This window comes from Brassica napus, chromosome C2 (genome assembly GCF_020379485.1).
Source record: "Brassica napus cultivar Da-Ae chromosome C2, Da-Ae, whole genome shotgun sequence".
Lineage (NCBI taxonomy): Eukaryota > Viridiplantae > Streptophyta > Magnoliopsida > Brassicales > Brassicaceae > Brassica > Brassica napus.
Genome location: NC_063445.1, coordinates 57,703,133 through 57,725,918, shown reverse-complemented (window position 1 = coordinate 57,725,918; position 22,786 = coordinate 57,703,133). Strand labels below are relative to the sequence as shown.

Genomic DNA, 22,786 nt, shown 5'->3' with positions numbered 1-22,786 from the left:
GCTTCCCAACCATCCGTCTATACTGCTTGACATCTTCAAATGGAGTGTCTTCATACTCCCCCTCTCGCAATACCTTGTAACCTTCTTCAAGTGGTGTCTTGGCATGTCTTCCTCCAAGATCTCCTGCCTCCTTTAATATGTCCAGGGTATACTTTCTTTGGGACATGAATAATCCTTCCTTTGATCTGCACATCTCAATGCCAAGGAAGTACTTCAGTTCTCCCAGGTCTTTGATGTCAAATGCGGCCTTGAGAAATGTCTTGGTTAAACTGATCCCCTCCTTGTCACTACCCGTGATGATGATGTCATCCACATAGACTAGAATTACCGTAATTCCTTGCTTGCTGGTGAGAGTGAAGAGTGTGTGATCCGCTTGAGACTTCACAAATCCCCTTCCATTCAATGTAGTGCTTAGCTTGTGGTACCAAGCTCTTGGTGATTGCTTCAAGCCATAGATTGCCTTTCTGAGTCTAAGAACATTCCCTGGTTTCACCATTTCTTCCATCCCCGGAGGTGGTTTCATATACACTTCATCTTCTAGTTCTCCTTGCAGGAAAGCATTCTTCACATCCATTTGCCAAAGGTCCCATTCTAGGTTCACTGCTAATGAGAGTAGAATCCGGATTGTATGAAGCTTGGCCACTGGTGCAAAGGTGTCTAGATAGTCCTCTCCATACACTTGTGTGTATCCTCTTGCCACCAGTCTGGTCTTCTTTCTTTCTGGCTTCCCATTTGCAAGATACTTAATGGTATGTATGAGTCTGCTGGTCACGGCTTTCTTCCCTTTTGGAAGTTCTGTCTCATACCAGGTGTTGTTCTTCTCCATGGCCCTCATTTCATCATCCACCGATATCCTCCATTCATCATCTTCCATAGCTTCTGCATATGTTCTTGGTATCCATTCCAGGTCCAATGAACTCATAAAGACTTGATGTTCTTCTGGATAGTGAGCTAGGGAGCATAATCCACTTTCTGGATGTGCCACAGCTTGAGCATTGTAGTAAACAAAATCATTTTTAACCCAATCTGAGGCTGGTCTTCTGATCCTTGTACTTCTCCTTAGGACTTGTGTCTGCTCAGGTTCATTACTGCTGCTTGGTTCTCCTTCTTGAGCTTCAGTGTCTGGTTGTCCCATCTCATCTTGATCATGAGATAATACTGGGTTTTCTTCAGGTTGAGCTTGCGCCGGTTGATCTTCATTCCCCCCTTCATGGTCAGGATGAGAGTCTTCAGTGTTATGAACCATGGTCTCTTTATAAGGAGTAGTGTCCCGCCCTTTCTCTGGTTCCTTTTCTAGGTTAATGCCGAGTCTTTCCATAAGAATCTTCAGGTTGTTAGCTCTGTCCGAGGCAGAATGAGATAGATCTTTGAGTTCCTCCCAACTCTTCTCATCATAATAGGCCTTGGATTCCATGAACTTAACATCTCTGGATACTAGGACTCTCCTTGTCTCTGGTACATAGCATTTGTACCCCTTTTGGTGCGTAGAGTATCCAATGAACATTGCCTTTGTGCTCTTTGCCTCCAGTTTGTTTCTTAGTTCTCCTGGAATCAAAACAAAGCACACACACCCAAACACACGCAAATGATCAATTGATGGTCTAGATTTGTTTAGTACCTCATATGGGGTGGCATCAAAGAGGACTCTTGTAGGTGTGCGGTTGATTAGGTAGGTGGCTGTGACTACTGCATCCCCCCAAAACCGCTTGGGTACATTTGTATGGAACATCATACTCCTTGCCACTTCCATCAAGTGTCTATTCTTTCTTTCAGCCACACCATTTTGTTGGGGTGTGTAAGGACAGCTGGTTTGTTGAATGATTCCATGTGAGGCTAGATGTTGTTTGAAGGCTGTGCTAGTATATTCACCACCATTATCTGATCTAAGAATTTTAATCTTAACATTGAAATGGTTAGTAATATAGTTCTGAAAATTTTTAAATGCTTCTAGCACCCTATCCTTAGATTGCAACAAAGTGATCCATGTGTATTTAGATTTTTCATCAATGAATGTCACAAAATATTTATGTTGTTCTCTAGATACACATGGAGCAGTCCACACATCAGAGTGAATCAAATCAAAGCAGTTTTCATATTGGGTTTTTGATTTAGGAAACACAGTTCTGCAATGTTTTCCTAATATACACGCTTCACACTCATTTTTAAAAGAAATACTAGGCAACAGGATGTTCAAGGCACGAGAATGGGGATGTCCTAGTCTAGCATGCCAGATTTCATCTTTAGGGAATTCAGAAACAGAATGAAACACACACGATAATTGAGATACAGGTCTTGTGTCCTCAAGTAAGTACAAGTCTCCCTTGGTAACACCTTTGCCAAGCAACTTACTAGAATCAATATCCTGAAAGTATACACTGTTAGGCGTGAAAGTAACTTGACAATTGAGATCATTAGTTACTTTTTTAACAGACAGTAGGTTTGAGGCAAATGTAGGCATATAGAAAGCTTTAGATTCTTTATCAAACAATCTAAGTTCACCTACACCTTTTATTGGAATTTTATCTCCATTTGCTATCATCACATTTCCTAAAGCCGGTTCTATGTTCTTAATCAGTTCTAAATCACTTATCATGTGATGAGAAGCACCAGAGTCTATAACTAAGGGCTTAGCCGATTTAAAATTATTCATAGAACCATTTGCATTGTGAGAAGTATTAAGGGAGATACCAAGAGTTTTAGATATACCAGATTCCTTGAGAGCCTTGATGAGAGCGGTTAAGTCAGACTTCTTGATGGTCTCATCTAGATTGGCTCTTGGCGTGGCATAGCCTGATGTGGAGGCAGTAGCTCTTCCCACACCTAGGTTGCTTATACCCATGGTGATTGGTGTTGTTGGCTCAGCACCATCAGTTGAGAAGTTGGCTCTTGCATCTTGGTATTGAGGGCGGTTGTCCCTAAATTTGTTGGGCTTGAGGTGCGGATGTAGTATCCAGCATTTGTCCTTCATGTGGCCCTTCTTCTTGCAGTGATCGCAGGTCAAGTTTTTCTTCTCATCTAGCTTGTAAGCTGCCTTGTTTGACACGGCTCGTTCAGCTTGATGTGCCATGTTTAAGTCTCCCTTGCCTCCAAATAAGCCCACAGAGCCTTCTTCCTTCTGAATTTGAGCGCATACTTCATCCAGGTCAGGTAACTTGTCAGCTCTCAGGATGTGCTTGATTAAGCTCCCATAAGATGGATTAAGCGTGAGCAGTAGTCCAAACACTCTGTCCTCTTCACGCCTGGTTAAGAGAGTGGCGGGGTCGGTAGTATGTGGTCTGAGTAGTTCCATCTCTGCCCAAAGAGACCGGAACTTGCCAAAGTGAGGCTGGAACTCCATATCTCCTTGGTTGAGGGTATTGATAGCTCTTTTTACTTCAAAGACCCTTGTAAGGTTGGAGGTATTTCCATACACTTTGTAGAGTGTATCCCACAGCTGCTTGGTAGTTTCACAGTAGGAGTAAGACTCCATGATGGCGGGTTCTAGGGAGCTAAGGAGCACTGTGAGAACCATGAGATCTTCCTGAGCCCATTTGTCTTCATCAGTAGCTACCACAATCTCCTGTCCATCTTCTCCTTGGGTGGTTTGTTTTGGAGCTGCTTCTGCTGAGACATGACTCCACAAACCCTTTCCTCCAAGGGCAATCTTCACCATCCTGGCCCACAAGAGGTAGTTAATCCCCTTCAGGGTCACAGGTATGCTGATGCGGTTGTTGTTATTGTTGTTGTTGTTCTCCATCTTGGGGATTTACTTGGTCAGAGGTAGAGTTTAAGAACTAGAAACAGAGTTTTGATTTTGCGGAATTTAGAAAGGTTTCAAGATTGTTGCCGCTCTGATACCATGATAATTTGTGGGATTATGAGAGCTTCTAAGTGTTTTAACCGTGATGAAGCACACGAACAAAGTAAAAAAGGAGTGAAGTAACCGTAAGTATTTGAGAGAGAAGAGAAATTTGAGAATTTAAGAGAATGAGAGGATTTGTGAGATTGAGAGAATGAAAGAAATGTTTGTATTGAATTGTGTGTTTAATTGTGTAACATACATGGTGTATTTAAAGGAAACAAAAGCAATAAGCACTCAATGGTGGAAGAATAAATAACTAGTAGTGGACTAGCCACTCCTCCCCATTTGGTAAGTGATATGGCCACTCCTCCCACTTCCTCCACTAACTAGTAGTGGACTAGCCATTCCTCCCCATTTGGTAAGTGATATGGCCACTTCTCCCACTTCCTCCACTAACTAGTAGTGGACTAGCCATTCCTCCCCATTTGGTAAGTGATATGGCCATTTCTCCCACTTCTTCCACTACTTCCCTTTGTTTAATTCTTCATGTCAACAAAGGGCGACGGAAGTGATGTTTAGGAAGAGGAAGTTGACCGATGAGCAGGTGACTATGCTTGAATATAGCTTCGAGAACGAGCATAAGCTTGAGTCAGGGAGGAAAGAGAAGATTGCGGGAGAGTTAGGTCTTGACCCGAGACAGGTGGCTGTATGGTTCCAGAACCGCCGTGCAAGGTGGAAGAACAAGAAACTCGAGGAAGAGTACGCTAAACTCAAGAGCCAACACGACTCAGTCGTCCTCGGCCAATGTCAGCTCGAGTCTCAGGTATACATTTTTTATCTTCATCATTTATAGATCAGAGAAATTTATGATCTCTGTGTTCATGACTCTATTGACATTTTTAGCAAAAAAAAAAAAAAAAAGACTCTATACATCATAATGTGGTTGTTATTAATTAGGATTGTTAAATATTATAGAGATGTGAAACTTAATAAAACTGAAACCCTGTATAAATATTTCAATCCGGTAGGCTTATTTATTATAGGACCTAGGAAGCGAAGGCCCACAAATAACATGAGTGGATTGGTTCGTCATTCTTTTATCTTATCCGAAACAGTTCAGTCCGTACAAACTCTATTGGGCTCGTTGATACTAATTTATATGTTTGCATATTATTTTTGCAGGTGCTAAAACTGACAGAACAACTGAGTGAAGCTCAGAATGAGATACGAAAACTTTCAGAACGACTTGTTGTCCAAGAAACATCAACTTCAAGTTCGTCGTTTTCTGTTGAAGCCAATGATGCACCAACTGATTTCGAATTTTCACCAATGGATACAATCAATTACAACATTCCATTATACATGTTGGATAATAACTATTATTTACAAAACATGGAGTATTGGGATGGTTTGTATGTGCAATTTTAACAGCTTAAGTAATTTGAAGTCTTAAGGATGAAAAACATGTTCTAGAGGTAATGTAGAAATAGATGTTGGCCACACTGTTGTAAATGTAATGTTTTAAGTATCTATTTTAATAGTATAGATATAAAATGGTTATTCTAGTTTCTTATTTTTCCTCTAGTTTCATACATATAAAAATCTGATTTATTGGCTAATATACATAATGAAGAGATGCCTACTTCCAAAGCATGCATAATTTAACTTTCACTGTTACCAAATTGGTCTTTAAATCCAGATGAAAACAGTAGGCATACCATTCATTATCTGGTGTGGGGGGCTCAGTTATTACCGTGACAAAAGCAAAAGGAGGAGGAGTCAGCAGTAGAACGATGTTTGGCCTTTGAGGCTGGTGTAACGTAAGAGACGACGGCGGTGATGTCATCAAGCTTTCCTCCTGCATCCAGCCTCCTGAGCCGCGGCTGCGAAAGGACTCTGCCGTTTTTGGTCAACAGCTCTAGAACGTGCCAAATCCGCAATCTTCTGAGCCGTAGCTTTGGGGTCTAATCCGGGCCTAACGGAACTAACAACCACAACTGTGATCTCATCGTTGTAGAGGTTATCATAGACGACACCATCCGTTCCCGCCACAATCACATCTTCAGCCTCCACATCAATCATGAATACCTGATTCACCACCAGTTAAGAGAGAAATGCGTCCTAATGTGGAGGAGCCCTTTGGCTGTGGTTTGAGAATGTGCTTTCTCTAACACCATTAACGGGTCAACAGAAGAATCCTTCTTAGCCTGTTCTCTAATAGCTGATACAGAGTTCGCGTGAAAGCAAGCCAGCCAGAAGACTACGTACTTGACTTGTAGAAGAGAACCAGAAGCAGCAGACATGAGGGCTCATAGAGAGAGAGAGAGAGAGACCAGTTGAGAGGTTTAATCTGGATAGACAAAGTGGTAGTAGCTGACATCTGATTCTGAATAAAAGATAAACATCTTCCACTGCTTTTGAAATACCGACACACTTTAAATTCAAAGAGCTACATATTACCTGGCTTTTCAGTCTTGAGAGAGATAGGTTTTATTAGTTTACGATAGAACAAGTATGTTATTATGTAGATTGATTTTACCAGATAAATATCTTCTAGGTAGATTTGTCTGTGTATATATGTCATGTCTTCTCTAAGTCTTGAAAACAAAAAAAAAATAATAAGAGATGCCATGGAATGGATAACTCCTCCTATTATGGATGGACATGGACCTACGAACGATCAACATTGTTTGGTCGGTCGATTCTCCCAATCAAAATCACTGGTCAAGTCGATTGGTACATTTCATTGGATTATCTGTCCAAAATTAGGAGTTTTCGAAAAATTGTCTATTTGGTAAAAATGTCCCCACACCCAACAAGCAAAGATACAAAAGTAAAAGTCATATCTCATCTCCTTATTTTTCCCTCATCAGTGCAAAAATTCGATCCCACCGTCGTTTTAGGACCAGCAAGCAAACATCATACATTTAATAACACAAACTTCAATCCTCACCTAATGTTTGTCACTCACCATCGTATCATGAGATGACCCCCGAAAAAATCGAAAATCAACTTTGTTGTTGTTTCTGCTAAGCTATAAGCTTTATGTGTACTTATATGATTAAAATTCACACTGGGGGAACAACAGCACTAGAGCTGCCTGCTGCTTTCACTATTAAACAAAAATACCAAAAACATACTTATAAACTACACTCTTCTTCTACTTTCATGTCTCTCTCTCTCTCTCTTAGGAACTTCTTCTACCAATGTCTTTGCCTGAAAACTCCCCCGCCGTCCCAAACACATTCATTCCACCCCCGCCTCCGATCGACGTTAACAGAGCCGACAACCCTCCAACGGGATTACTACTTCCATTACCAACAGCTCTCCCCAATCCAAGAAAGTCAAGCGTCGTCTGTTTCGGACCAAACACGCAAGAGTTCCCCAACATTAGCTCTTTCAGCCCCCCCGATCCTCCTCCGCTACCACCGCTGCTGCTACAAGGTAGTAGTCCCAGCCCAAGATCGTGACTGCTGAGTTCCATCGATGACGACGAAGCACTCGACACTAGGCCTAACCCGCGAAGTAACGAGCCACCCGAGCCCGTGGAACCCATTTGGGCAGCTTTCTGGAGCAATGCGGTTGCTGACATCGCTGGCTGGGGCGGAGGAAGACTCAGAGGGGTTAGGAAGTGAGGTGGTGGATCTTGTGCCATCGTGGGTCGTCCGAACAAAGAGGGATTGGTGGAGAGACAGAGAGAGATGGGTTCCATGGATGAAGATGGTGCGAACAGACTTGTGGAAGGAGGAGTTGAGGATGCATATAAACTAGGCGAAGCTGTCGATGATGCAAACAAGCCTGCGTATACGCCCTTGTTGTTGTTACTACTATGATCATCGCTCGCATTGAAACCGATGGTTCTTGGAGTGCGGCTATGGTCATCGCTCACGTTGAAACCGATGGTTCTTGGAGGTTCTTCGTCCATGATGACTTCAAGAGGGTTGTTTTCAGGAGATTCTGGAAACAGAGGAAGGAGTGGGTCATTCACATAAATGTATGAGACTTCTTTTCGATCTAATAAAAATGTTAAATGTATAAACTATAAACTTAGAAGGATATAACAGCGTGGGCTAGAGACAAAACAGTTGTTCATGTGTGTAGTAGAGACAAAAGTTGATCCAATAATTAATGCCAAGCAGAGAGTTTGTGTAATATGTACCTGAAGAACTCTCAACCGGCAAAACCGAGGGAGATGAGATTTTGGCAGGCTCATTCGAAGTGGGAGGCGGAGTAAGAGGAGCGGCGGAGGCTGGAGATTTCAGGTCAGGTTGGAGGACGACGGCTGTTTGAGGACAAAGTTGATTGGTATGAGTATGATTCATGGCAGTCTCTTCAGCCAACACATCACAGAAAGCTCTGTGCGTTATGAAGCTATCTTTCCTGCAAGCAACCAACACACATGTTAGTCTCAAAGATGCAAAATTTATTTATTAAAAAAAAGAAGAAGATCCAAAAGGGGACCTGGAAAAGAGAGTTCCACAGTCGCATCGATACTCCTTGGTGCCGCAAATCTTGGAGTGAGCCTTCCAATCAGACTGAACAGCGTACTTCTTGGAGCATTTCTCGCACTTGTATTTCTTGTCGCCGTGTTTCCGACAAAAGTGTTTCTTGATCCCAGTGAGATCTCCGAGAGCACGCGCAGGGTCGTGGTGAACACAGCCGGACACAGGACAGACATAGACTTTCTTCCTCACTTCCTTGCTCGATCTCTGACGAAGCTTCCAGGGTAGGTTGTGACCCCGACGGTGGAGCTGGAGGTTCTGGTCTCGTTGAAAGCCTTTGTTGCAGATTTCGCAGACGAATCGGTTCGTTGCCATCAGAGTTTTGGGTGACAAAGCTATCACCTCCGCTTTTGGATCTGAAGAATATGGAGTGAAGAAGGTGAAATAAACTTTAAAGAAGAAAAAAAGTTTGGATTTAAAAAGAAAAAAAAAAAGGGGGTACCAGGCATTCCGGGGAGGTTCCGTTTCTTCTTAGGAGGTTTATTATGGTTTTGGTTTCCGGTGGACGAGACGCTTCTTGCATCCCCGGAAACCGTTGATGAATTATCTAAATCTACCGGCATCTGCAAAACCTCAGCTTCTTCCTACTCTGTTTTTTTTACTATCGTCTTTAATTTTTCAGCGATCAGCTTTTCGTAAAAAACAAAACCTTTTTTTCCACCAAACTTTTCTGATAACTCAACTCTTTTTCTTTCGTTCTGACCTCTCTTCCCCAGAAAAGATCAAAACTTCATTACCCGATAAATATTATTATTTAACCCTCAACTCTCTCTCTCTCTCTCAACACGCTTCCTCCATCCACTGATCTGTTTCAATGGCTGAGATTCCACCGGTGTTTGATCCTTTCTTTCCCTATAGAAGCACCGAAGGCGGCTTTGGCTTGTGAAACTTCCTTCTTTTTTTTTTTTTTTTTTTTTTTTGTGAAAGCTTCGATTTTATTTCGTTTCTTTTGTTTGTTCCAGACAAAGGATCTTTCTTCCTCTTCTTCTTCTTTCTCTCTCTCGATAGGGGACAATTATACTATTTTCTTTTTCTCAACTTTTCTGCTTTGAAAATTTATATTTATTTACTACCTACAATTTCTTTTATAATTGTGTCGGCTTTCCCATTTTTTTAATATTATGATTTTTGGATTCCCATGCACAATTTTTTAATTAACACAACCTCTCTTCTTTTCTTTCTTTTTATTTTTTTGACGACGGTGTACAAAATAAAATCATAGCATGTGGATTTATGCAGTGCCCCCAATAAATGCAGTATCAGGAATTTTATTGTTTTTCTATTATACATGTTACGTAATCAACTGACCAAGTATTTAATATCCCTTACTTTATTGAAATTTTCGTTTTCGTTTCTTTTTCAGTGTAATTCTAATACTAAGTTTTTTTTTCACGACAGAAAAATAAAAGGAAGAAGCGATTATTTACTTCTAGTGGTGATAATAATAAGAAATAGCGTTTTGTTTTAGCGTTTACATGCCTTGTTGGCATTTGGGACGCTTAGATGTTGCCACGTGAGTCTGTTTATCTGAGTTGCATCCGCTGGATAAACTGGACGATGGCATGTGGAAAAATACTAACCAGCTTTGGATTTTGCGTTCTGTTTACACCGCCACATCACTCAACATATTTTTTCCATTACAAGAAAGTAGTTATTTTAGAATAGAAAGGGGCGAAACTTATCGAGCGATATATGGAATTTACTGGATCATCTATGGATGATACTGTATATATATTGCATTATATGGCTTGTCGTGTTTGGAAAGTTGTAAAATCTTGTAGTAATGTTTCTTTTATACAAACGTCCATTAGAACTAGCATTTGACTTTGCAAACATATAAATTAATTAATTTGGACCCCCTTTTATTGCTTTCCCTTGTTAGTTTCAAAGGAGGAATTATTTAGGCCCATGGGTCCCTCCACAAACACACTATTCTGCCAGCTTACAAATTCCTTAGCATATGGTCCAAAATAACAGTTCCAACCACTAGTATCCAATAATCTTAACATTATTAGCGAACTATCATCGTTCAAAATCTTGTATTGTTGTTTGATGATCTTGATACATATTAGTTGTAAACTTATCCTTAGTAGCATTTGAGGTTTACAAGTCAGCATCATGATTTTCTTAAATTTAATTATTTATTTAAATATATTTTAAATTAATCAACAGTTATTCAAATTGTGATATGTAAATTAAGACTTTTGTATTTTCATTTTTGTTTGAAATTTTATTGGGTTGGACCAATTATTGGAAAGGACAAGGCTGACGCTGGTTTTTAATGAGTAGCCCCCATGGACGTTACACCACTCATTATTCATTCAAGATTTATAAATATATACGTTGTCCAGAGAAAGATATGGTTCAAATTGTTTGTCCAAAAATAGACACAGGAATTGTCTCTGGTTTTACACTAAGCATGACATCATTGCATGTCTATTGAACACTAATGGAAAATTTTACACGAACCCAAAAGAAGAGGGCAACCCAAGACCAAAACAACCAGTTTAAACAGTATGCAAGTAGGAGATATTTGTTTGTTTACAAAGAATAAATTTGTATAACAAATCCTAAAGACGAGGACAACCAAGACCAAAATGAAATTTAAAATAATATTTATTTCTCTCGATCATCACAAGAAAAACACAATCCCCAAATTTTTGTTTTCCCCAAATTTATATACCAGAGAAAAATCATTGAGTGAATTATACAGACGAAAACTATAGATTTTAATTTGTATGGAATGGTCGTCGATATAATACTGTTTTACACTCACATAATATACGTATCGCATGACATGCATATTACTTGTGGCTCGCATATAATATTGTTCTCAAGATTTGACCAAAAAAATATTGTTCTCAACAACAACATTTAATTAATTAAGTTATTTTCAAAAAAAAAAAACATTTAATTAAGATTAAAAAAAAAATATAAGAAACTAAAACAAAGGAGAACCACAAATATTAACTGGAAGACCCTTCTAAAATAATTAAACACGAACGAAGACAAAGTTTCGAACTAGTACCACCAATTAACTAAAACAAAAACAAAGAAGAGGTTTCATGAAATACAGGCGTGCTGACAATCTTTGAGCCATTTGTAGGTTTTGTTCAATCGATCGCTCATAGAACAAAAGAAAATCACAAGAACAAGAAGAATCGAAGGAGTGGGAAGTGCATGAGGAAGCTGTGTCCGAACGTAGACAGAGACGATGGTTTGGAGACGGTTTTGGAAATTCCGATACCAGAGGAGCTGTTCTCCGGTATGGGCAATAACGTTGCATTGAGGTGTCAGAATATGATGACGTGGATGAAAGCTCAAACGTCTGATAAATTGTCGCAACCGCTAATCGCTGCTCGTATCAACGAGCTTCGTTTTCTGCTCTACCTCGTTGGATCGCCTCTTATACCTCTCCAGGTTCAAGTTGGTCACTCTGTTCATAAGCCTGTCAAAGATTCCTCCATTGTAAGTCATTAGGCCCCGTCTTAGAGACCAGTCCATATATAGTTTAACTGGTGAGGATCTAATTAATCAGTACTCTCACTTATTTAATTTAATTAGCAAGCTTCGACGGCGAAATACATAGTGCAGCAATACATAGCGGCGACGGGAGGACCTGCTGCGTTAAACGCCGTGAACAGTATGTGCGTTATTGGGCAAGTGAAGATGACGGCGTCAGAGTTTCACCAAGGAGATGATTCCAACGTTAATCTTAAAAGCAACGATGAAATGGGTGGTTTCATATTGTGGCAGAAAGATCCAGATCTGTGGTGTTTGGAGCTCGTTGTCTCTGGATGTAAAGTCATTTGCGGAAGTAACGGTCGGCTTTCGTGGCGACATTCTTCTAACCAGCAAACACCGTCGTCTACCGGTACACCGAGACCTCTCCGCCGTTTTTTACAGGTACCAACACGTTCATAAATTTTTAAGGGTTATGTTGAACCGGTAATGGTTTATTAATTGTTACTAGGGTTTAGATCCTCGTTCGACCGCGAATATGTTCCTCGACGCGACATGCATTGGAGAGAAGATTATCAACGGCGAAGATTGCTTTATATTGAAACTTGAGACGAGTCCGGCGGTTAGAGAGGCTCAAAGCGGTCCAGATTTCGAGATCATTCATCATACGATATGGGGTTATTTCAGCCAGAGATCGGGACTGTTGATACAGTTTGAGGACTCGAGGCTTCTGAGTATGCGGACCAAGGAAGGCGATGTATTTTGGGAGACGAGCGCCGAATCGGTGATGGATGATTATCGGTACGTGGATGATGTGAACATCGCTCACGGTGGGAAAACTACAGTTACGGTTTTTAGGTATGGTGAAGCGTCGGCGAACCATCGGAGACAGATGACGGAGAAGTGGCGGATCGAAGAAGTTGATTTTAACATTTGGGGTCTCTCGGTCGATCATTTTCGTCCTCCCGCCAATTTGCTCACCGGAAACTGATTTTTTTGTTATCCGTTCCATTTCGCATTATCCGATTTCCATTCTTTTTTTTTCTTTGCTACTAGGTTTTAAAAGTATCAACCAGCGAGCCGGTGTAATAAATTAATATTGATCTTGATGACTGAATCTTGCGTTACAAGCTAACAATAATATTTACAAGGTTCTATACAAATGTCATACTTTGTACTTGTAGTATAGTGGACCTACTAAACTGTTCTATAAAATAAAACACTGCATGGAAACATAATAATTCACTGAACTAGAGTGTGTTGGAATTGGGTTTTTTAGTTTTAGGGCCGATTGATTGATGAAGATTTGAAAATCTAAAAAACCTCCGTTGCCGGGAATCGAACCCGGGTCTCCTGGGTGAAAGCCAGATATCCTAACCGCTGGACGACAACGGAATTGATATACATTAGTCTCACTGAGACTTCAATTGACAAATTTGACCCATTTACAAGTGCACAATCTGGGGAGGTAAAGCCGTAAATATGGTGGGAGAGTGAGGGTAGTAAAGGGAATAGAAAGAGTTGATCGTTTTCTATTTTTCTTAGTGAAGGAAGAACCTCACCTCGGTGGCTCTCTCTCGCTCGCGAGTTGTGAGGAAAAGCACACTATATTTGTCTGTTCATTTCTACGGAGGAGTTGCAGCATACAAGTCATTCACGAAGAAGAAGAAGAAGAAGAAGAAGAAGATGTGGCGCTGCGTCTCTCGTAGCCTTCGTGTTCCTTCCTCAAGGAACTCCTCGCTCACTGGATCTCGCTTCCCTAGATTCTTCTCCTCCGCTTCTGTAAGATCTCTCTCTCTCTCTCTCTCTCTCTTCCGATTATTAGTTTTCCGTTTCGATCGTATGTGGAAGCTCTCTCTCTCGAGAGAGATAGAGTTGTGAACCTCACAGGGCGTCTAGTTTATTCACATGATAGTTTTGTTGAAAACCTGTCATTCTGTTAGGTTTTATATTTGGATGGGATCGCGTTTTGTAGAAATGCTTTGTGCTGATTGATAATGCATGATGCAGCAGACCGGTGATTACACGATAGTGGATCACACCTATGACGCGGTGGTGGTGGGAGCTGGTGGTGCAGGGCTTAGGGCGGCCATTGGATTATCGGAGCATGGCTTTAACACCGCTTGCATCACCAAGCTTTTCCCCACACGCTCCCATACCGTCGCTGCTCAGGGTGGTATTAATGCTGCTCTCGGAAACATGTCTGAAGATGACTGGAGATGGCACATGTATGATACAGTCAAAGGCAGTGACTGGCTTGGTGATCAAGATGCTATCCAGTACATGTGTAGAGAGGCACCTAAAGCTGTCATTGAACTTGAGAACTACGGCCTTCCCTTTTCTCGTACTGAAGAGGGTAAAATCTACCAGCGTGCCTTTGGTGGTCAGAGTCTTGACTTTGGCAAAGGTCTTACTCTTTCTCTCTCTCTAACGTCTTTTTGTTTCGAAAGCTTCTCATATTTGGCTTTCTTTTTCTTTTACCATCAGGTGGTCAGGCCTATCGTTGTGCCTGTGCTGCGGATCGGACTGGGCATGCTCTCTTGCATACCCTTTATGGACAAGCTATGAAGCATAACACACAGTTCTTTGTTGAATACTTCGCTCTCGATTTGCTCATGGCTAGTGATGGTATGTGTCTGAGAGCTTTTTTCTTTCTTTTTTTTTTTTTTTGCTGTCGGTATTCATGCAACATTGTTACTTCATTCATATGCAGGCAGTTGCCAGGGTGTTATTGCATTAAACATGGAAGATGGAACACTCCATCGTTTCCGCTCTGCACAAACAATTTTGGCCACTGGGGTGAGCTAGTTTTTATGTAAGACCAAGTTTTCCAGTAGTGCAAATATGCTCACCTGAAGGCTGGTGTTTTTTTCCCAGGGTTATGGAAGAGCATACTTCTCTGCAACCTCAGCACATACATGCACAGGAGATGGCAATGCCATGGTTGCACGTGCTGGTCTTCCACTCCAGGTTTGCCACCGCTTTCGTTTTGAGATAAATGGTGTATAAAGTCTTTGTGTGCTATTCTTGTCTAATAACTTTGTGCAGGACTTGGAGTTTGTTCAATTCCATCCAACTGGTATATATGGAGCCGGTTGTCTCATCACCGAAGGTTAGCATCTTGTTGTCCTCACATGCACTAATTTGAAGATTTAATGCGTTTGTCTATTATACAATTGCAGGATCCCGAGGTGAAGGTGGTATCCTTAGAAACAGTGAAGGTGAACGATTTATGGAACGATATGCTCCAACTGCCAAAGATCTTGCATCAAGAGATGTTGTGTCCAGATCTATGACTATGGAAATCAGGGAAGGTCGTGGTGTAGGTATGCTTCCCTTTAAACTAGTTTTCTTTTTTTTTTTTTGGAGGAACTCTCATTACATGTCTTTGAGCTGTATCCGTGCTTGATTTTGTGATACTTTAATACTCTTTTTTTTTTTTGGATCTGTTGCTAAAATCGCCAGGACCGCACAAGGATCATATCTACCTCCATTTGAATCATCTTCCACCAGAAGTTCTAAAAGAAAGGCTTCCTGGAATCTCTGAGACAGCTGCAATATTTGCTGGTGTTGATGTCACCAAAGAGCCTATTCCAGTCTTGCCCACTGTTCACTACAACATGGGTGGTATCCCAACAAATTACCACGGCGAGGTAAGAATAGGAGAAGCCCTTTTAGAAGTTTTGGGTGAAATTTGTGTAGATGAGATGCATTAAAAGTCTCGCAGCCAAAGTAATTCTTTTCATTTTTGTCCTGCAGGTAGTGACCATAAAAGGAGATGATCCAGATGCAGTGGTTCCTGGGCTTATGGCTGCTGGGGAGGCAGCTTGTGCATCTGTTCATGGTGCAAACAGGCTCGGTGCAAATTCTCTCCTCGACATTGTTGTGTTTGGCCGTGCTTGTGCAAATAGGGTTGCAGAGATAAGTAAACCAGGTTAGTCATTTTTTGAGGATTTCTCAGGACTGTAGTATCATTTTATTAGAAAAGGAATCGTTTCTTCTGATGTTATTTATTGCCTTATTTTGAACGGGTGCAGGTGAGAAACAGAGACCTCTAGAGGAGAATGCAGGAAAGAAGACAATCGAATGGCTGAACAAGTTAAGACACTCAAGCGGGTCGCTTCCTACTTCAAGTATCAGGTTGAACATGCAGAGGATTATGCAGAACAATGCAGCTGTCTTCCGCACCCAAGAAACATTGGAAGAAGGTAAAGTAGAAGTCTTGACTTAGTATACTGAAGTTAGAGCTCTCTCTCCACCTGCCAAGTGCCACCAATTCTGAAATAATTGATCACAGGTTGTCAGTTGATCGACAAGGCATGGGAAAGTTTCGAGGATGTCCAAGTTAAAGATCGGAGTTTGATATGGTAAAAAAAAAAGCGATTCTTTTACAAATGTGATCGATATTTTAAATTATCTTTGTTCCAAAAAGCGTTTTGTTACTAAACTTATTTTATAAAAATGCAGGAACTCTGATTTGATAGAGACAATAGAACTGGAGAACCTTTTGATAAACGCTTCCATAACAATGCATTCAGCGGAAGCACGAAAGGAAAGCAGAGGAGCACATGCTCGGGAGGACTTCACGGTTTGGTTCCACTTCCTCGTTTAACATGCATATATATGATTTAACCTCTCTCAAATAATAGTAATAATATAATGACTGTGGGTGGGTGCAGAAAAGAGAGGATGGAGAATGGATGAAGCATACATTGGGGTACTGGGAAGATGAGAAGGTGAGGTTGGAGTATAGGCCTGTTCACATGGACACTCTCGACGATGAGATTGACACTTTCCCTCCCAAAGCTCGCGTCTATTAATTGATTCCCTTCCCCTCACACACAAGCAAAGTAGCAGCCATATGCTTTATTACTTTTTATGTCATCAGAATAATTAATAACAATATCAGGGGAAGGAAAATGGAATTAGAAGAAGACCAAAAGAAAAATATTGTTTTCTACTTGTTACAGTGTTGATAAGCTCATGATGGAGGACAAAGCAGCGTTCGACGTCATCATCTGGGTTTTTACATTTTGACACCTGAAGTGTGTAATAAAGTGATTACAAACAAAAGAAAACTTTATTTGTTTGATATATTTCTCTTTTTTTATCATTTCCTGGAACACTACACTTTGTGATATAAGCAGTTTTTAAATATGATTTTCTTATTAACTCTGGATCAGTGGATGTATGTTAATAAATAATTAGACTGGAAACTAGAGATCCAATTGTGTGTGTCCATCTGAAGAAAAGAAAACAGCAATAAAAATAGGGGTCTGTCTGATCAAGCAAAGACTAGATCAGTCTGGGTTTAGTTCAAAACCCATAAAGAAGTGAAAAATTAAGAATATACCTAATACAGTAAAAGTATAGCAGCGACTGTAGATAAAGTGTATGTAAAATTACATTTAGAACCCTTTGATATATTGAGTTTGTAGGTCACATTAGGTGCCCCGTAAGTTTAAAAATATTATAAAGATTTGGTAAGATTACGATTTCTAAAATTTAAACAAAAATTTCATTTTTCTCTCTCATGGTCCTTACCTGCTTCTTTATCTTCCTCCTCTGTTTCTTTTCTTTTTTACAGAATCCCGACCAAATTGTGGTGCCTTTGTGTTCTTGTTTTTGTCTTTGAATAGTCTGGCTGTATCGTGGTAAGTGGGAGAAGAACGATGAACAAGAACGACATCACTGTGCTTTGTTCCTGAACCTCCTTCTTTCACTGTTAGTCAATCTAGTAGAGACAATCGTGGCTCCGGCGGAGGGGAACCTCGCCTACTGTTAAGAAGATGAGAGGATGACCTACTGGTTCTAGCAAAAGACAAAAGCTTCAAACCTTATGAAAAATAAATAATTGTGTGTTGTTGTTGTTGGTTGATTGTGTTGGTTAATTGGATGATGATTAGAACAGAAGATTTTTCTGTCCCCGGAAAAGGATTTTTCTTGGTTATCTTTATCTAAGTGATACTGAATCGAGAAAAAACAAAATCGTTTTATGGCTATTAAAATTGTTAGCCGTTTAACAATAGGTGTTTGTGGTATTAAATATGTTAGCAATTTTGATAAATTGTTATAATTTATTAAATGTGTCTTGACTTTCGTTTGTTGGACATGAGATATAATGTTCGTATAATAGTTTTTTGTTCATTTGAAATGCAGAAAAATTGTAGCTCATATTAGTTGTCTTGCGTTTGTTTTATTCGAAGTGAACTAATCTTATAATACGGTTTTGAAATGTGTTTGAGAGTTACAACCACTTCTATTTCTATATCAAAATGCAATGTCCTGATATTATAATAATTAGCTGGCTAAAATAATTTATTAAAAGTTAAATAATAGATTATATATAAATATTTAGTTTTAAATTATTTTGCACTAGATTTGACGGATAACTTAATTGTTATACATAATTAGATATGTTAGCCGACTAACAATAAATATATTAGTCGTCTACCAATGTATTTGAATGAATAATTCGAAAGATAGATTATTATGTATAATTAGATATGTTGGATAAATATATTGTTATATTTTATTAGATATTTTAGCCGTGTAACATTTAATCTTAGCATCTAATTCAAATATTTATTACTGTTTGTTATTTATGGTTTGTTACGACACACCAAGAAATTATTGTAGCCGGCTAATTCAATTTACATTACAATCTCTTTATTTATAATCCGTATAAATGAAACCATATATGTATCGGTTTTGTCAACTGGTCTTGGCATATAAAATAATATCCGGCTAAAATTTGTATTGTCTCGAAAAAATGTAAATGTCTATCCAACAAGAGCAAACACTATCAAGCCAATCACTCGTTAGATTCCCCTTTGTCACGGTAACTTGCCTGCAAAAATGAACCAGTGTGAGACGTGGTAGAATGTCAAACAATGAACTTACATGAACAAAAGCTAATGGAAAAAATTAAACCTTCCAAAAATCGTAGCACATGCTTGACCATTTTCATTTGGCTGAGAATAGACTACATCAGATCCTGAAAAACGCATCACAACACAAGCCATAGTCACTAGACAAAATAACTATAGATCGTTCTTGAAAATAGGTTAATTAGATGGTTAAGTTTTGAGTTATCTGTTAGAGGAGACTGAAAAGATTACCAACATAATAAAAAAATCTTTGCCAGCAGAAGAATGGGAAACTAAGATTGAGGCTTATAGAATTTTGAGTCCCTCATCATGTTTCTCTGTTGTAGAATCAGCATCCGGTACAGTTGGCGGGTCAACTTGAGTTAATATCAAGGGGCAAACACCAATTGATATAACAAAGAAAAAAACATTTATTGGAACGTTAGACACCACACCACTACATCAAAACTTTCATCGAAAATCTACTAAAGCAAGAAAACAATCAAGTAAGAAAATACAAAGCAATCAAAGTAAATAGTTGGAAAAAAAATTAAAGAGTGAGTTTTGACCAAAAAAAAATTAAAGACTAGGCAAAAAAGAATACAATCCATAGCGTTTTTTTCAGTGGACATTACCAATCTTCAAGATAAAAATTGTTGTTCTTTCTCTCTTGCCTCCATGATGCTTATTCTTCTACCATCTCTTCACGCTTATTCCTCCCTACGAGCTTCTCGAGAAACAAATGGAGTCGAGCCTGCGCGTTGGGGCAGAGATTGAGGAGCGTGAATACACGCGCCACCGCGAGCTCGAGGAAGAGGAGGGAGAAGGTGGGGGTTTCTTATTCAGAAAAATCCATTAAACCTTTTGAAAATCAGTAATATGACACAACAATTACAAAGTATCAAGCTGGGTATAAGGAAGAGAGAGTACGGATTTGCAGAGATAGAGGGTTTTGAAAATTAAAACAAGTTTAGTAGAGGAAAGAGGTGAGTGTAATACAAAAAATAATTAATATCTTTGACATGGGAATAGGAAAAATGATTTCGTTCGAGATATGTTGTGAAATTAAATTTTTACTAAAACTATAAAAAATTACAAAAGATTATTAGTATTTTGGTAGCATAATAACGTTAGGGGTAGAAGAGTCCAAAACATTTATCAAACAGTGTCACACAGTATTTTAGGGTATATAACTAAATACACTAAAAAACTTTGGTAAGGAGTGCAAATACTCTTTAAGCTTTGTGGCTGATTCACTTTTAATGACCACGATTTTCAAATCAACACACTGAACTATTTTGGATTGGGTCGGTAGCAAAAATCTGATAGGCCGAATAGCTGGACCAGCTTACTTGGGTTTTTTATTAACTTTTCTTTGCGGCTCAAATTGGTAAGATAGGATTTGTCACTGAAATATAAACCGTCGCATCGTGTGGTATGGCATCTCTGACAAACACCTTAGTCGACTCCTTTCTTCGCCCGCCACATGTCATCAGAGCTCCACGTGACGAAAGCTTGGCAAGACACCGTCGTACTAGGGGAAACAGAGATGCTTAATTAAAGCTTTAGTCCTGACGTGATAAAATTCGATAACTCCACCTTTTATAACCTTTCTTTATTCAAAATGCACCACGTAGTACATAATGTACATTAACTCGTATCAGTCCCCTAGTATTAACTAGTATTAAGTAGAGAGTTCTTTAAACTTATAATCTTCTTGTAAGAAGTAGAAACTACTTCCTCTCTATAAATTCAAAGGCTTAAAAAAAAACCTCAGAAAGGTGAGAAATGATCTACGTGTTTAAGACTATCCGACCACTATCTTCAACAACTGTCTCTTTCTTGTCCCCTCGGCGTAGAACGGGCAACAAAGTTACCGGGCTTAGTTTTTTTTGCGACCGCTTCTGACCAGCAAAAGATGGATAAGAAGCCTGAAAATCCAAACGAGGAAACCGGTATTTGTCTTGTCCACTTTGTATGTGTAATAGCGTTTGGAAGTTATTCTAATGTTAACCAGCGGGGTTAGCCTAGTGGTACTTGAGGGAGCTTCGGCCCCAATACGGTCCCGGGTTCAATTCCCGTTGGCCACCGAGGCTTTCACATGGGTTCTTCGGCCCGGGCCCGAGGAGAATACGTGGTCTGAGGTAACTCCTCTAAGCCTACTCCGTGGCTAGTCTGGACCACGTGGGGCCAGGACACTCCTCCTAAATCTCAAAAAAAAAAGTTATTCTAATGTTTTTGCTCCATTATCTTTGGATGAAAATGGAGCAGGGACGTGATGTCGCATTCGTTTGGAGAAGGGTACGCAACGAGGTCTGATGAAGAAGGGTTTGGAGGAACCTATGGAGGAAATCAAACTTTCCAAAAGGACAACAATGATAAGGTCCATGAGAACCACCCTGGTAATTTCACAACACTTTATTATATGTACAATACAAGTAAATATCTCTTAATCGACGGTGATTGTTTACGATTATGTATGTATTTTCATTTTGGGAAGATTACGACAAAACTCAAGGTAGCGAAGCCAAGGAGAAGCAGAAAGCTAGGAACCAGACGTAAACGATTTTCGTTTTACTTTTCTATTTAATTTTATAATAAATGAAATCAAACTTGTACTATGTAGATTCTTGCTCAAGCTTTCTATTGTGTTTTTGGACCCGGTAATTTTGGTTTTTATTTTTATTTTTGTTACCATCATCACTGGGTGTATTTGAATATTAGAAATAAAACGAATGATTTTTTATGGAATAGGAAAATTTGGAATGATATTAAAAATGGAATAAAAACTGAAATTATAAATGGAATAGAGATTCCATACATTCTATTCATTCACGAGAGTTTAGAATATGAATAAAAGGAATGATTTTTACCAAAGATTTATTTTTTTGTTTCATTCCAAAAATAGAATAAGTGGAATTGTGTTTGGAAACTATTCATGATAACTGGTAACTAGTTTATGGAATCCCGATTCATTCCAAATGATTTTATTCCAAAAAATGACATTCCAGTTGCAGCCACTGAGATATATCAGTAAAACTAGGACACTTGTTTATCCAAGGCATATGTAATTAACTCACTCTTACTGATTCTTCTCAACTGAGGGCATTTCCAATCTTACTCCATTTTATACTCCAAATATTATTTTGGAGTAAAATCTTCTCCAATCTCATTCCATTTTCTGTTGAATTTTTTTTTATTTGTGAATTGGTCCTTTAAATCTTTAATGTTTTTATTTTTTTATTTAAATAATATTTTAAAATGATACAATAACATAAATAAACAAGATATTCCATTATTTAATAACTTTACATAAAGATATATATTGTAATTAAAAATAATAATAATATAAAATACAGATAACATAAAATGATCTACAGTTGTGTTTCGCTATTGTGAAAGGACATGTTCGATTTTGGGAAAAATGTGTTACATGACATCATGACTACATGTATAATTTTACATAACATAATAATTGAAAATGAGCGTGAATTCGATGCACCAACTGAACTTGGAAGAGAAGGTACACCTCCATATATCAAAATTGCAGAAGATGAAAATGTACGATTTCAAAGTTTTCTTGTTCGATTTAGGAATATCAAAAATAAAGAAGTTTATGTTTCATTACGAAATGTATTAGTTGATCATTTGTGAGAAAAATATTCTTTAAACCAACTTATATGTTGTCTTTTATTTTATTTTTATGATTTCTTGTACTTTTTAATAATAAATGTTTATTTTAAATAAATAATATTTTAAGGAATTTTTGTAAGCATAAAATAGTTGGGGTTAATTAGTAAATTTTTATAAATATAAGGTATTATTAACAATTATTAATAAAATATATTATTTTTGGAGTAGAATATGGAGTAATACATTGGAGAAAAACCTTACTCCATTTTGGCGTTGCACCATTTTAGAGTAAAATCTGGAGTAATACACTGGAGATGCTCTAAGCGTGGCTCATGCATGCCACCCGAATGTCTACATGTGTAGTCGCCGCCTTCTATCTTGTTTGGCCTGTAATGAAAATTCATAAATAGATATAAACGCCTTTCTCAATTCATAGACAAATCTCGGTTTTTTTTTTTTTTTTTTTTTTTTTTTGCTATCTACTATTTTTTAATTAGAGGTTAAGGTCCAACTGGACCAAGCCCGAAACTATATATTAC

The 22,786-nt window shown here is 38.8% G+C and overlaps 4 protein-coding genes, 2 long non-coding RNA genes and 1 other non-coding gene across 10 annotated transcripts; 4 read left to right on the top strand and 3 right to left on the bottom strand.

Moving 5' to 3' along the window:
• The first annotated feature begins 4,302 nt into the window (after positions 1–4,302).
• On the top strand, positions 4,303–5,410 carry LOC125581605 (homeobox-leucine zipper protein ATHB-53-like). The gene is made up of 2 exons (XM_048747345.1): positions 4,303–4,604; positions 4,964–5,410. The coding sequence occupies exons 1-2, from the start codon at positions 4,353–4,355 to the stop codon at positions 5,207–5,209; spliced, it is 498 nt and encodes a 165-aa protein (XP_048603302.1). The 5' UTR covers positions 4,303–4,352; the 3' UTR covers positions 5,210–5,410.
• Positions 5,411–6,780: 1,370 nt separating this feature from the next.
• On the bottom strand, positions 6,781–9,349 carry LOC125581604 (zinc finger protein ENHYDROUS-like). Of its 2 annotated transcripts, XM_048747343.1 has the most exons (5): positions 8,726–9,263; positions 8,243–8,639; positions 7,941–8,161; positions 7,640–7,738; positions 6,781–7,564 (listed from the first exon to the last, which is right to left on the bottom strand). In XM_048747343.1, exons 1-5 carry the CDS (start codon positions 8,844–8,846, stop codon positions 6,969–6,971), a joined length of 1,434 nt encoding a protein of 477 aa, XP_048603300.1. In that variant the 5' UTR covers positions 8,847–9,263; the 3' UTR covers positions 6,781–6,968. The 2 variants fall into 2 exon arrangements, with proteins under 2 accessions (XP_048603300.1, XP_048603299.1); XM_048747342.1 differs by having other exon boundaries at positions 6,781–7,738; positions 8,726–9,349.
• A 1,827-nt stretch (positions 9,350–11,176) lies between these two features.
• On the top strand, positions 11,177–12,862 carry BNAC02G43970D. Its single transcript, XM_013820010.3, has 3 exons — positions 11,177–11,751; positions 11,848–12,189; positions 12,257–12,862. Exons 1-3 carry the CDS (start codon positions 11,464–11,466, stop codon positions 12,734–12,736), a joined length of 1,110 nt encoding a protein of 369 aa, XP_013675464.2. The 5' UTR covers positions 11,177–11,463; the 3' UTR covers positions 12,737–12,862.
• A 206-nt stretch (positions 12,863–13,068) lies between these two features.
• Positions 13,069–13,140, bottom strand: TRNAE-UUC. Its single transcript has one exon. It is a non-coding gene; the product is annotated as a tRNA-Glu (tRNA).
• Positions 13,141–13,272: 132 nt separating this feature from the next.
• LOC111203424 (succinate dehydrogenase [ubiquinone] flavoprotein subunit 1, mitochondrial-like) lies at positions 13,273–16,917 on the top strand. Of its 2 annotated transcripts, none has more exons than XM_022697311.2 (13): positions 13,273–13,527; positions 13,759–14,152; positions 14,233–14,373; positions 14,459–14,544; positions 14,623–14,715; positions 14,794–14,857; positions 14,928–15,071; positions 15,211–15,398; positions 15,505–15,679; positions 15,783–15,953; positions 16,043–16,112; positions 16,213–16,333; positions 16,425–16,917. In XM_022697311.2, exons 1-13 carry the CDS (start codon positions 13,432–13,434, stop codon positions 16,563–16,565), a joined length of 1,884 nt encoding a protein of 627 aa, XP_022553032.2. In that variant the 5' UTR covers positions 13,273–13,431; the 3' UTR covers positions 16,566–16,917. The 2 variants fall into 2 exon arrangements, with proteins under 2 accessions (XP_022553032.2, XP_022553031.2); XM_022697310.2 differs by having other exon boundaries at positions 13,756–14,152.
• Positions 16,918–18,397: 1,480 nt separating this feature from the next.
• Positions 18,398–19,784, bottom strand: LOC106380206. Its single transcript, XR_001276294.3, has 3 exons — positions 18,867–19,784; positions 18,679–18,742; positions 18,398–18,595 (listed from the first exon to the last, which is right to left on the bottom strand). It is a non-coding gene; the product is annotated as an uncharacterized LOC106380206 (long non-coding RNA).
• Positions 19,785–20,310: 526 nt separating this feature from the next.
• LOC111202751 lies at positions 20,311–21,365 on the top strand. 2 transcript variants are annotated; one of them, XR_002655647.2, is made up of 3 exons: positions 20,314–20,758; positions 20,886–21,016; positions 21,115–21,365. It is a non-coding gene; the product is annotated as an uncharacterized LOC111202751 (long non-coding RNA). The 2 variants fall into 2 exon arrangements; XR_007319215.1 differs by having other exon boundaries at positions 20,311–21,016.
• The last annotated feature ends 1,421 nt before the right edge of the window (positions 21,366–22,786 follow it).

What these genes read in the sequence shown, in the direction of transcription:
- LOC111203424 (XM_022697310.2), top strand. Translation starts at nt 13,432, where the DNA reads ATGTGGCGCTGCGTCTCTCGTAGCCTTCGTGTTCCTTCCTCAAGGAAC. An exon ending in AAACAATTTTGGCCACTGGG is followed by an intron (nt 14,545 to 14,622) that starts GTGAGCTAGTTT and finishes TTTTTTTCCCAG; the next exon opens with GGTTATGGAAGAGCATACTT. An exon ending in GTGCTGGTCTTCCACTCCAG is followed by an intron (nt 14,716 to 14,793) that starts GTTTGCCACCGC and finishes AACTTTGTGCAG; the next exon opens with GACTTGGAGTTTGTTCAATT.
- LOC125581605 (XM_048747345.1), top strand. Translation starts at nt 4,353, where the DNA reads ATGTTTAGGAAGAGGAAGTTGACCGATGAGCAGGTGACTATGCTTGAA. An exon ending in AATGTCAGCTCGAGTCTCAG is followed by an intron (nt 4,605 to 4,963) that starts GTATACATTTTT and finishes TTATTTTTGCAG; the next exon opens with GTGCTAAAACTGACAGAACA.
- LOC125581604 (XM_048747342.1), bottom strand. Translation starts at nt 8,846, where the DNA reads ATGCCGGTAGATTTAGATAATTCATCAACGGTTTCCGGGGATGCAAGA. An exon ending in GAACCTCCCCGGAATGCCTG is followed by an intron (nt 8,640 to 8,725) that starts GTACCCCCTTTT and finishes CATATTCTTCAG; the next exon opens with ATCCAAAAGCGGAGGTGATA. An exon ending in TGTGGAACTCTCTTTTCCAG is followed by an intron (nt 8,162 to 8,242) that starts GTCCCCTTTTGG and finishes GGTTGCTTGCAG; the next exon opens with GAAAGATAGCTTCATAACGC.
- BNAC02G43970D (XM_013820010.3), top strand. Translation starts at nt 11,464, where the DNA reads ATGAGGAAGCTGTGTCCGAACGTAGACAGAGACGATGGTTTGGAGACG. An exon ending in CTGTCAAAGATTCCTCCATT is followed by an intron (nt 11,752 to 11,847) that starts GTAAGTCATTAG and finishes TAATTTAATTAG; the next exon opens with CAAGCTTCGACGGCGAAATA. An exon ending in CTCTCCGCCGTTTTTTACAG is followed by an intron (nt 12,190 to 12,256) that starts GTACCAACACGT and finishes AATTGTTACTAG; the next exon opens with GGTTTAGATCCTCGTTCGAC.